The sequence below is a fragment of the Bacillus rossius genome, chromosome 3, assembly GCF_032445375.1.
Source record: "Bacillus rossius redtenbacheri isolate Brsri chromosome 3, Brsri_v3, whole genome shotgun sequence".
NCBI classification, from domain to species: domain Eukaryota; kingdom Metazoa; phylum Arthropoda; class Insecta; order Phasmatodea; family Bacillidae; genus Bacillus; species Bacillus rossius.
Window position 1 is genome coordinate 92023687 of NC_086332.1, and position 14225 is coordinate 92037911.

Consider the following 14225-nt stretch of genomic DNA (forward strand, 5'->3'; position numbering starts at 1 on the left):
AAAAGAGTGTATTTGCACCAGCCATAAACATTACGACACTTTCTCGTAGACCTGGAAGTGACTCGGAGCGCAACCAAACAACACTACACTGAAGAAACTGATTACACGGAATATATTTCATGAAATTAGTTCCATGAATTTTTATACCCTTGTATCGCCCGAACTAAACACATTATGCACCGTGTTTCAAGTCTGTAGGACATACACTTGAAAAACAGAGAATCAAGATTTTAAAGTCCCATTGATTGCACAATCTCGGTGCATTAAGACCATGCATCAGCATAATCGGGACACCAATCTTCAGCTTCATTTTGTGGGATGGTAGGTAACCCCTAGGCAAGACGCGACGTACACTTCAAACGATAGCGCGTTGCAAATTCAAGGCCACGCCATATATTGACGAAGTTTTAAACTAAATTGTTGCTAGAGCCTTCAGTTCGCTAGCTTTACTAAGCGAATGGGTTTCGCCAAGGAGAGTATAGGAAGTTTCCTGATCTTACTATATGACCGTGTGGCGGACGTATAGAAATGACACAAACTCACTGTTTTCTACTATAAAACTTAATTTACCCCTTTTTAAATTCCTTAGGGATGGAATTTTATAATAATGTATAGTCTATATCACTCTCCAGCCCATAAAATATATATGGAAAAAAAATCATGTCGATCCGTTGCTGCGTGAAAGGACAAACAGAAAACACACTTTCGCATTTTATAATATTAGCAGGGATTAATTGTTTAAAGAGGTCGTCCTACAAAGAAGTGAAAGTCATAATGCTGTATTGGTGGCTGTGATTCGTGATATTTCGCATAGTAGTTATATAGTGGCAAATGAATTGAGTGCCGATGAGGAGAGATAACAAAGTTTTTACAGGATGTCGCAAATATAAAATCACGGTCTCCTTTCGGCATTGTCATTAATTAAAGAAAGGAATTAAAAAAAATTCAGTTTATATTGATACCGGTACTTTAAATTTCCATACAAAATTGACGAAACTATGTTGCATAAAATAATGCTTACTATGTGAAATATTGGTTTCGTGAAACTCAGTGTGCGCGTATTTTGGTTTTATCAACGAATGGTTTCGTGAAATGAATGTTTGAGGATTCACAATGCCTGGTCGTGAAGATTCTTCAGTGTGCGGCCTGCCTGAAGCATCGTGAAGAACTGCTAAGCCTGCGGGCTGCAGCCGCGTGAAGGTACACCGTTGCAAATTACAGTAAATTTACCGACTTTTCAACGAATAATTAATTCACCTCAAATAAACCTAAGACTGTGTTCGGTGCATTACAAGTGAATGACAATGGGTTCTACTTGGCGCAGTCTGCATTTCGTGGAACATTGAAAGACTACTATTATCTAAATACGTTAAGTGAGTCGAAATACATTTGTAATTTTCTTGATGATATCAGACAGGACATAATCAATCAGCTTACTGATGACGTAGCAACAAACGGTCCATTAAAATATAACTTGTGGTTGGTCTGTATGTATGGAAAGTCGTATCCATTTGATGACAAAGTGAAGAAGTGTGCATTCAAGACAACGGCTGCAGTAATTTACAATTCTGACGATGTGAAGCAAACTGTTAAACACGCTGTCGAGAAACTCTGTCAAGAGGAGGAGAACTATGTTAGTAAAGGTTCTGGCTGGACTCTGTCTAGTATAAACCGATTTGAGCTAAGAATTAGTCATTTCACGCCTATGAAGACCTAAATGTTAAAAGATTACTTACCTTCACAAGTGATCCTGTAGTAGAATATAAATTATGTAATAAAATTTATTTTGTGAAAAAACTGGTGGTGTTTTATTTCTCTAACCTGTCACTATTATTCACTATTATGTTAAATTGTTGTTATATTTAATTTTTTGCAACATCCAGGTTTGAACCAAGTTTCGAATCAATCATTACTTTAATGAGTGATGTTTTTATGAATTTTGGATTTTTTCCCGAATCTCTAGCTAAATAATTACACGATTCCAAGATGGCGCCCAAATTTCAAGATGGCGGCTACCTCAGTAATAATGAATTATTACCGCACTCTAGCGGGTTAGAATAAAACTAGCATGATGGTAATGCACTCTATAAGACGAGTACACACACAAGATGGTGTCCTCCAGCAGACAAAAACAAGATGGTGGCAATATCATCTAGCAGGTGGTGGCTCCAGGTAGTGTCGGAACCATGATGGTCGTCAATATCCAAGTCAAATTTAAAGGTCAAGGTCAAAGTTGAAGGTCATGGTCAAATTTCAAGGTCAAGGTCAAATGTCAAGGTCAAAGTTTATGGTCAAGGTAAAGTTCAAGGTTAAATTTCAAGGTCAAGGTCATAGTTATATGCCAACAGTCGAGGTCAAAGGTATGATGAACAGAAAATCATTTTAACATTGCATCAGCACACTCTAGGAGACGAAAACAAGATGGTGGCCTCCCGAAAACGAAGGTAAGATGACGGACATAACATCATACCAGCTGACGATATATACCTTGTTATTGGTGGTGGTAAGTCAGTCTGTATGTTGCTTCCGTGGAGGAAGGATCTGTCTTATTTTTTATTTTTTTTCTCTCACCAGTTTCAAACCAAGAATGGGAATCGATCTAATCAATCAGTATTCTAATAAGTTATATTTTTATGAATTTAGAACTTTTTTTCATTAAAATTGGATAATAAATAAAGATTTTCAAGATGGCGTCCGTAAAGATAATTGATACAGAGGTAAAATATTTCAAAATGTCGGGTGTGACATAAGATGTTTTTATTACTTTTTATTGAGATTTTTTAAATATATTAATAAATTACTGCTTTACTCTCGTCGGGAATCGAAGCTAGGACCGAATTCGTTTAAGTAATAAAACATTTCAAACAGTGAATTTTTAAAATATTTTTTTGGATTTTTTCGGGATTTCTAGTTTTAAAATTACTGATTTTCAAGATGGTGGACGTAACAGAAATTGTAATGGTGAAGTCATCATTCAAAATGGCGGATGCAACATAAAGTGTAGCGATGATGTCATAGTCATGCAATATGGGCATAACTAGGCTTGCCATACGTCCCGGTTTGACCGGGACAGTCCCGGTTTGAAGATGTTGTCCCGGTGTCCAGGCCGGTTTTGTCCGCGTCCCGGTCGGCGATAATTAACAGCCAAAAAATGTATTAAAAAAATGAAAACAGGTTACCAGCCAATATACGCAGCTCTTTAATCACTTCTCTGTTCAAGGGGTCAACTTTCCAAATCTTGGCAGGGTTTTAGAATATATGTTTTGTTTGCCAGGTACATCGGCAATTGTAGAAAGAAAAATTTTCATTAATGAACAACGCTTTGGGGAGACGACAAGGAATTTTTTTTTTGACATGCAAATTAAATTTTCATCCCTATTGCTCAGACTTTTATGAACTAATTAAAAGTAAAAAGTACATGTTAAAAGAATTATATTCAAGCCAATTGTATGAACTGTTTGGAATGGGGAAATAAATATTTTTTTTTGTTTTATTAACATATTAATACTAATTATAATGTAAATAATTATAATGTAAAACATAATACCTAAAAGTTGTCCGAAAAATGTGTTTATTTTTATGGGAATTTCAAGGTTTAATTTTTAACATAATTTTTCCAGGGGCTGTCCCCCCCCCCCCCCTCCCTCCTTCTCGGTCAATCCGCTGTCCCGGTTTGGCTCGGAGAAGTTATGGCAAGCCTAGGCATAACGAAACATATCAAATTTCTAGAATTCAAGATGGCGACCGTAACGATATGTGCAATGGTGTTTTTAAGTAATATTTTATTAAATTTTAATTAAATATTTTTTTATAAATTTAAGATTTTTTTATTAAAATCGGATTTTAATTACTGATTTTCAAGATGGCAGGCATGACATCATACAAGATGACGATATAAGCATTGGTAAAAGTGGTGGGGGATCAGTCTGCCGGTGGCCTCCATGGGGGAAGGACCTGTTACAATCTTTTTTTTTTACCTCTCCGGGTCTGAACCAAGGACTCCGAGCTCCATGATGTAAGTGTATATTTTTTATAAAATTATTTTTAAATAATTTTTTATTAATTTTATTATTTAATTTGATTAATTAATTTTTTTATGATTTTGAAAATTATTTCCTGATTTTCTGACATAAAAATTACGGATTTTCAGGATGGCGGCCGTGATGAAAATTGCAATATTTGTTTTTTAAATATTTTAAATATTTTGATTATTAATGTTTTTATAAATTTTTAAATTCTTTTCATTAAAATCCGATAATAAATATAGATTTTCAAAATGGCGGCGATGATGTCATCAAGATGGCCGATTCAACATGGCCGATTCAACATGGCCGCCAATGTCATAGGTAAAGGACGTCATCTAAAGATGGCCACCATGACGTCACAATCCAAGATGGAGGTCGGCACCAGGGCACCACACCCAGAACCCAGAACCCAGAACCCAGTGCCCGGAGCCCCTTTTCTATACAACTAACTTAAAATTTTAAGTTTTTTATTCTGTTTGGTTCTCCTTATGCATACTGCAAAAATGCTTCAAAAATTAAACTTTGTCAGGTAATTATGAAAACCGTATTATATATATTTTGTTGAAGTCGACCACTCAAAAAATTTTACCGTGTTGAAAATAAAAATAAAATATTAATCTGGAACAGAACGCACATCCTTAAAGAATACCTACACTGAGGGTAGATCATCAGGAGCATGTTTAATAATATAATTTTCATTTCATTATAATATTAGGACTATATATTTTTTTGTAGAAAAAAGTTGAAACGAAGTTACTAATGTTCAACTGAATTAATTGTTATTAAATTTTTTGTAATGTATCGGGAATATAAAATCATTTTAAGTAATTTATAAATTTAGCACTGATAATGAAACTTTAGTAATGTGTGTAAATATGATACTAAGCTTAATAAAATAAAATTTGATTTAACATAATTGTGAAAGCATAAGATTGCCAAGCACCACCAGTAGGCTGCAATTTCTCATCTTTAAAAATTGTTTTCTAAATAATGTATCATGACTGCTAAGCAGCTTTACAGTGTCTGAATGTGCAGGCATGTTTCCCTCAAAGTTCGAAGCACTATGTTTGTCTGCAACGGTCACCATGGTTTCTCCCTCTCGGTCCCCATAAAGAGCAAGAGAGAGGAAGAGAGCGCGCAATTGAGAGAGGCGCCAGTATGTTTGACGGGTCAGATTCCCAGATTCCGAGTGGTAGGAGAGAGACGTAGTGGACATTGCAGTGAGAAGGTGGATTTTATCGGCGTACTCCCATTCCATTGCAAAAGATTTTAACTAGCTTTTCAGTCAGAAATGTTTGAGAACCACTGCATATTAAGTGCTTCTATGGTCACTAGCAGACAATTTGGGACCACCATCTAATTAATGTAACAAGTGCTTTTTTTTCCTTCGCAATTATTAACCTTTTCCAAAACCACGTCGTCTGCTTAGACTGCCTAACCTGTCACACTTTTAAAGCTTCAGCAAGAAGTATAGCTTCCAATTCAGATGCCATATATTCCTCAGCAGCCCTGGGGTGTACAGGAATGTCCATCAGTGATCTCTTGTTACACAAATAAAATGAGTTCGGCCTAGCTGATTGGTTGTTGAATCCGCTCGCAGGAGCACGTGTTCCGGTACCACGGCCGCAAGATGGGAGTGCTGGAGCCGCACGTGTTCGCTCTGGCCGAGGCGGCGCACCGGTCGCTGCAGTCGTCCGCGGCCAACCAGTCCTGCGTCATCTCCGGGGAGAGCGGCGCCGGCAAGACGGAGACCACCAAGTTCATCCTGCAGTACCTGTGCTCGGTCACCAGCAACGTGAGCACGTGGGTGGAGCAGCAGATCCTCGAGGCCAACACCATCCTCGAGGCCTTTGGTGGGTGTCTCTCCTCCTCGCGGCTCACACCCAGGGACGGGGTGAGGGTGGTTTAGTGGTGACACACTCCAGAGGAGTCCCGTGCCAGGGCCACTCTGATCTTGGCCTACCATGGTTTCCTCGAAATAACCCAAGTAAATGATAGAATGGCATCCCTGGTCTCCAATCACCTCGATTTAGAATACAATATGTCCATAAAGTAATGTCCCAGTTATAAATTTTATTAGTATCAACTGTAATTGTTAATAGTGTTTGGGTTGAAGGTCACAAAGAGTAAGAGCTTGCAGCGCCACCTACAAAAATGGAGACTCTTGAGCGTAAAGAGTTTTGGGTTCTGCAATTTGCTAAGAGTGAATCTGTTATTTCTGTTAAACGTACATTTCGCTTAACGTCCATACCGATTACAGTTGCTACATGCTTTAAGGCCAGATGACCGCTTGATCGGTTGTAATGATCGAGATGACAAGAGTTATTTTTCGCTGGCCTCCACGTTCACCTGACTTAACTACATGCGATTTTTACCTTTGGTGCTTTATATAAGATCGTGTTTACGTTCCGCTGCTACCTAATTATTTACCAGAATCGAGACACAGAATTTAAGAGGCTATTGCTTCCATCACTCCAGATTTGTTAACCTAATTGTGGAAAGAATGGGCCTTTACATTGGATGATTGCTCTATAACTAAATTTGCACATATTGAACATTTGTATCATTTTAAAGAAATACTAGATTAGTTAACCTTCTATTTTATGTATGATTTGTTTTAAATAGTCTAAATTAAACTGTGATAATATACCTTTGAAACTGGGGCATTATTTAATTACATTCTGTATTCTTAGCTCATTTCTTTGGGGCTGCAGTTTATATCTTAGATGTCTGAACTATTTGCGACCAAATTTATCGTAGAGTAGGAAATGAATTGTGCATGACTTATCACTGCAGGGAATTTTTGGAGGTACCTTCAATCGATATTTTTGTAACATTTTTGTGTACAACTGAGAAATTACCAATGTCAGCCTCGATGATCCATGCTATTTCGAAAACCACAGAACGAGCAGCTTGTGGTTCTGCCTGCCGTGATGTTTGGCAAGACCTAGGTTGTACACAGTTTGTTGGATCAATACTTTCACATTGAAGTTCCTAGTCGCAGTGGTTACGTGAATTGAGTTTCCTTGAAATTTTCGTGAGTGCCACTTGCAGTGTGTTTACATTGTGTATTTTACTGAAATTGAAAGTATTGCAATTTGTGTTTTACAGAAATTGAAAGTATTGCAATTTGTGTTTTACAGAAATTGAAAGTATTGCAATTTGTGTTTTACAGAAATTGAAAGTATTGCAATTTGTGTTTTGATAGATTCCATATTTGTTGTGCAGATTTCTTTGAGCTGTCTATTTTTGCGATGCCTGTATGTGTGTTTCCTATGCATTTGTAATATTTAATACCTAAGCACTATATTTTTTCTACATGTTATTTTTACACCAACATGTATCACAACCCTACATGACCGTGGGATAGATCCTATAGCAGTGGAGAAGCAGCACATGTGGAGGTAGCGAGTAGTTAAGTACAGATATCTATAGAAACATATTGTGCCCATATGATTAAACAAATAAATTCATATGTTATGCAGATGTGGAAAAACTCAAGATGAATTTTTAGTCAGAGATTATGACACTTATACTCAGGCAAACTCATAACTATAGGTAAATATATCGGCCTTTGTTATTAGAAATAACAGATAAAGTGTCAACTATATTTGGAAGAAAACTTACCAACGAAAGGTAATCGTCATTGTAATGTAGTGAAACATCCTGTAGCAGAAAACCACGGTCTGATTACCATTTTTGTTTTGCTGGGTGGATCTTTAGATTTCACAATGTTATTAGTAATGAACAGAAACAAGGTGTGATTCCGTCTGAAATATAATTACTCCGTACTGAGTAAACTTATAGCAGATACAAGAGAATATTAACGTACAATATTAATTACATTCTTAAACAGCTCTCAGGTATATTCAGAAAAAAAATTATGGGCCGGCCGTACATGAAATTATCAAAAGTTTCATTTACTAAAAATACATAAACCAATAAAAAATACAAATATATTTAAACTATCCCAGTTGAGGTATGTACTTAAAGTCCAGAAATTATGTTTGTATGATTAACTTTGTTTGACAGCGTAATTTAGGAAAGTTCAAAAAAGGTTGAACAATACAGAAGCACCGGAGGTCGGGGCTTCGTTTCCCGGAGATCACGCGGGAACATGATGCCAGGGCGCCTGTGTGCTGTTGAGGAAGGGTGGTGAAAATGCCAATTCGGCGTCCGGCTCTCGGACCCTGTCTGGAACAGTCCGAATCAATACTGATCAGAACTAGAACACAGACAGTATACGGGGCAGAAAATGCCCGGAAAAGTTAAGGGGAGGTTGAGGAAAGTCGCGGATCGTCACTCACCAGACAGGGAAGTTAGCTTCGATTTACCGATGTGTCGCCCGCCAGGAACTGGATCCCGCGAATACGTGGCTGGGCGCGGTCGTTTTCTTCATTTCAAAAGAAATAATTTAAAAGAAAAATAACTATTACTCTTGAACTAAGCAGACGGACTAAACTACTTGAAAAAGATTATAGGGATAGCATCCCTTATTTAGGCGACTACATAGTCGGTTGCGGCCGGATGAAAGTCTTGCAGTGTCTCGTCGACTCGCCGATAATCGCAAAATGGTCCGTCTGCAGTCGCGACGCAAAGTGTCTCGCGAAGAACCGCGTCTCGTAATTAAAAGTAACTGTTCTATAAAAAGTAGAAGGGGGGGGGGGGGGGGCTAGGAGTCCGGACCGAAAGGTTCCGAAGTTTCCAGAGTGGGTGTCATAAAAAAAAACTCTGACTGATGTCTCGAAGTTGGTAGCACTGGCCGACCTTAGCGCTACCTGTTGAGGGGTGGTCTGAAATAAAAAAGAATCGACTCGCCCAAGGCGTCTGCTTAAACCAAAGGTTAAAGGGACAGTCAGGTGCTACACTCGGGCGGCCTACAGGGTAAGTTGGCTGGGCGGTTAGCGAGTTTGCCGCTAGATATTGTGTGCGGTCAATCTTGGCACACACATTTTTTATGCAAGGCGTCCTTGGAGACGGTCGCTGTCTGCTGAGGTTTCTGACCAGTCATTGGTCTTAGGCGAATTCTTAGAACCGAGAGGGAAGGGGGGTGGACAAAAAGTGCAACGACGCTGAGAACGAGCGTCCATGACGTGCTTTTCGAGGAGAGAACCTAATACGTATTCGTGACGGTAAAGGCTATGGTCAGCTCGTCTCTGATAAATGGTAACAGCTCGTCCAGAGCTGCTGTATGCAGTTTTAGTCATGAAGTGAAGTAACGTTACGGGCCTGGGACGTGCCTGTAAGCGAGGGAAATGTCAAACTGGCTGCCAGCAAAGTATTAGATCTGCAAAATATCAGATACGTCTCTGGGAAAGGTGCTTCAGACTACTGGCACAAAGTTCAACTTAGGGGAGTACACCAGCCTAACAAAAAGTAAACCGCCCTTTAGAAACCAAATTATAAAGAAAAATAAAATTTCCAAAAATAATTTAAAATTATAGTAAAATTAAAAAAAAACGTGTCGAAATACCAAATTTCCGGCACAATCCATAGGAATTGCAATGAAATAAAATAAAAATGCAGTAACTAAACGTGTTGGGTGAAGCTAGCATTAAAGGTGTTCAAGCCTTGCCATGTTTGTTTTTAAAACACTAAGCCACTGCTTCCAGCAAAGCTTCTGTATCATGGCTTGGAAAGGGCTCTTATTTACATGAATATTTGTGAACTGGTATAATAATTGAATACTTACCATTGGTAATTCAAATTATTAAAAAATAAAATAAAATAAATTGCTAGTTAGATATGTTTTCACGGTTTTAACAAGCACAAAACATTATCATGTAAGAAATTGGGCTTTGTACATTAGATCATATATTAAACTATTAAACTAAAAACTCATTTTTCACTTTTTTTTCTGTTAGATCTCTATTATGACAGCTGTATTTGCTCTCATAGAACAATCAGTAATATTTTAGTATCGAGCTCCAACAGACTATAAAAGCCTGTGAAGGGATAATTAATACCATGCAATGCCAACAATTTGATAAATTAATTAAATTTTGAAACTGTGGTCATAAATGTCGAATCCAATATGACACGGTGTAACAACTGTGTTTCGCGCAGGTAACGCGAAGACTGTGCGGAATGACAACTCGAGCCGGTTCGGCAAGTTCATGCAGGTGTGCTTCGACCGGCAGTGGCTGATCAAGGGCTGTATCATCCAGGACTACCTGCTGGAGCAGTCGCGCATCACGTTCCAGAGCGCCGGGGAGCGCAACTACCACGTGTTCTACCAGCTGGTGGAGGCTGCCAAGGTAACGCATCACCTTAGACCAAGCATGGCTGCATTCTGCGTCTGACATACTATTTTCCCGATGTACCTGGATGGTGCAGGACTACCTTTAGTGGAAATCGTACTCAAACATCTTTTTGTGCCACCTTTCTCACTTTCACACCTCTCGATTCCTATTGGTCGAAGATCAGCAAGAAAGTAAACCTAGGCATCATGATAATTTCACCGTTGACAATGTGGGAACAGGATTTTAAATGTGCTCAAGTGCCTTTGGAGGTAGGTACTTGTGGAGATGGGAAAGGAAACGTTTAAGGGGTGTGCATGTGGTTGCAGAAGCATCTAAAGATTGAGGGCTGATCGCGCATTGCCGGTGATTTCGAGATGTTAACTATGGGCGCCACCACGTGGAAGGGCACGTGGACCCGGCGGAGTCTCTCGCTCAGGGCGTGACGTAGCCCAAGTGGGGACGAGTTACCAGCCCTTTCTATCCTAGCTACCCAGACCTGGCCCGCTCTAGGCGTCGGGCACGCCACACTCCTAGACTCACTCACCACGTGATTAAATAAATACTCACTTTATATTTATTTTCCAGATTTAATTTCACTAACACGTCTCTCTACACGCCCGTTACACGTTACACATTACACGGTTAAAAAGCCTGAGGCACGAATCGGTTTAGGTGAAGGCATGGTCCGCACACGTGGCCATGCTGCAAAGTTTACTTATTACACGGTGATGAAAGAAACTCGACTGAGACAATTAATTAATTAAACAGTCCGCTGACCGAGAGCTGCCCCGAGGATGACGAACGAAAGCGATTTAAAAAGAATTAACGATACAGAAATTACTTGGTCAGAGATGAACAAAGGTTGAGGTCCCCGGGGTGCTGGCGCGTCTGCTCTCGGTCAGTGATGAAGATGGACTGGGGTGAGCTCATCGCTCGCAGGTGGCAACATGGCGCCCTTCGCGCCAACACAATTACCGTTACTATATTCTACGACTCCGTGCCCCGGCGAAAGTTGAGTAAATTACAGATAAACATTAAAAATATATAAAAATTACTGACAATGGAAAGTTTGTTACTATTTACTTATTTAATGATAATTCATATAAAAGCATTCCTATCCTCGTCCAAGTCCGTGCCTGTTCGGGTCCGCCCGGGCAACGTCTATAGTTATTTAAGGTAACTTATTTAAATTAAAGAAACACAAGTAAACTACACAGCACTGGGGCGAAGATGGATGAAAACAACAAAAAGGCTTACAATTAATATTAACATAGCAATTTTAGGGATCGCCGCACTGCTTCTAAGCGCCCTCTTGTGGTAGTTCGTGGCGCGCAATTCAAACACACGACTACGTACATGGCGGTACAAATGCCGGGGAAGGGGAGAGGAATGTTGAGGAAACGGAGACTGACTAGGCTCATGGGGCGTAGCCCCGGCTGACGTCAAGATCAAGGAAGTGGGTACTCACTGAAAAGCGGGCAGCGGGAGAGGAGTAAAACAATGAAGCAAGTGAAATTATGGGAGTGCCAATACGTAAGAAATTAAAGATGACGGAAGGGCTGTAAGTATAAGGTATCTTATGTTGGCAATAATACTAGGAATTGAGAGGAAATACAAAATTCAGTCATTTTGTTTGGGGTGAATTTACATAAGGTGTATGTAATGTAATATATATGTAAAAAAAATACAAAAAGGAGAAAGTCACCAAAATGACCTAAGAGGATAGTCGAACCACTATAAAAAAACTTACCTTTTGAAATATAGTACTTATCTTCATCACGCCAGCCAAGCTGTAGCCAAAGAATAATGGCAGCTTCCCTTGATTTCAAGGAGTTTATTTATGTTCTTCTTAACCAAGCCCCTTTTTTTCGAATCCCCACTCCGAATACCTGATACCATTTTATTTCCTTATGCCCGAACAAAATGCCTACCATTTTGTTTTTCAGGCTTCCCCCTCATCTTCACACATCAAACATATATCATTAAGTACATTTATTAATAGTCTTTCTGACCTCGTATATTTCTTACCTTTTTGTTCTTATGCTAACTTAACTTATTGACTCCTTACCTCACCTCATTATTATGAGAATACCCACTTGCATGGTTCTTAGAATTTTTGCATTCATATGTACAACCCTCACAAAGTTTTAACCTTTTTTGCCCTTCAATTTTTCGACAAAGAAACTTATTTACTTTTGAAATCTGGTCTCTGAATCTCCAACTCTCAAACAATCACGACTTTCTCCGTCCCTTTTCGATAGGGGCTGGTTGAACCGTTTGGGAAGGGGGGGGGGGGGAGGGTAGTGTATTCTCAAACCTACAAGCCGGGTAGGGTGCAGGAGGCGCAGTGGGCTCGGCTAAATGACACTTGGGCTTGTTTTATACTCAGGGTGGTCCTGCATCATTCTGGTTCCTCTACTAACTCTCAGAAGTAGCTGTTGTAAAGAAGGCTAATTGTGGTTGTTTACTACAAGAGAAACATTGTTTAGTTAGCATATAATTCAATGTGAAGAAGTAATTTATGCTCTGCAAATTTGAAAGTACAGTATGTCCATAAAAGAATGTCCCAGTTATAAATTGATATAGTTTCAGCTGTAAGCATTGTGTCGAGTTTTGGTTCAAGGTCACAATTAAAGAGTAACTCAAACAGTTTTAGATAAATGAAACGAACGCGTGAGTACTGCTTTGTTGTTTCTTCGCTTGCAGCACCACCTACGCAAAATGGTGACTCCCAAACGTAAAGCTTTTTGTTCTATTGCAATTTGCTTAGAGTGAATTTGTTATTTTAGTTCAACGTGCGTTTCGTGTAAAGTTTATTTCTGATCCCCTACGTGGCTAGAATATCCGCTGATGGTCGAGGTAACAGAGCTCTTTTTCGCTGGCCTCCACGTTCACCTGACATAACGCCATGCGATTTTTTTTTCTTTTAGGGCTTTATAAAAGATCTTGTCTACGTTCCGCCGCTACCTAATGATTCGCCAGAGTTGAGACACAGAATTGAAGAGTCTATTGCTTCAATTACTCCGGAGTTTGTTAATCAAACTGTGGGAAGAAATGGACTTCAGGTTGGATGTGTGCCGTATAGCTAAAGGTGCACATTGAACATCTGTAAGAAAAATTAGGTTTACTTTCAATTTTAAGTATGATTTGTTGTGAATAGTCTAAATTAAATATTTGTAATACACCAATGGAACTTGAATATTCTTTATGGATACTCTGTACTTCTGGTAAAGGAATACATATTAGTATGTCCGCATTGAATTGCGAACGTACATAGTGCAATGAGAATTTATATTTACAACAACATACCAGCTACATTCACCATTACACTCTTTTTTTGATAGTTGTGTAGGTAGATAGGCCGTACAGTGTCAGGCACAAAACTTTACGCCCGTGGAATACATGTGTATGCACGTGATCACTTCCCCAGAGTTTCTGCCAGTGGCGTCTGCAATGCAAGCATTAGGCACCTGATCACGTCTTCATTTCATTGGTTACCACTCCTAGTCAAGGCCTCGATCGCCGGGACATGATTATGGAGTCTCGGGGTTACCTCTTGTTAGTATTCTTCCACATCCATTGCACCCGCCCTGTATCTGATACGCAAATAAACGGATCTGTTTAGCACTGAAAACGTAAACACCGGTCACAAACAAACAATAAACTCATTTAGAACACACATCAAATTGCTTCAGCATTTCATAAGTGATTTATATATTTAAAAATACATTTTATACACTGGGGTGTTGCCATGCCTGCACGATCAATGTAACCGGGTGAAACAGTTTGTTTTTTCAGCTCACTGTCTGCGACATGATGGTCAGAAGCTCAAATAACTGGCTGAAGTGAAGTATTTGCATCGTGGGAACAGTTTTAAATGACTGTATTTTATGGAAGTGCCCGTTTTTAATGACAGAGATTCTAATTCATACTTATATCATCAGACGTGGTCAAGCAC

At 39.2% G+C, this 14225-nt stretch overlaps 1 protein-coding gene across 2 annotated transcripts in view; it reads left to right on the plus strand.

Moving 5' to 3' along the window:
* The window catches only part of LOC134531029 (myosin-I heavy chain), a 373169-nt gene that overhangs the window by 216928 nt on the left and 142016 nt on the right, over positions 1-14225 (plus strand). For both annotated transcript variants that reach the window (XM_063366521.1, XM_063366522.1), the window contains exons 4-5: positions 5626-5878; positions 10092-10282. In XM_063366521.1, the coding sequence (XP_063222591.1) occupies positions 5626-5878; positions 10092-10282 (444 nt within the window). The remainder of the gene's footprint in view (positions 1-5625; positions 5879-10091; positions 10283-14225) is intronic.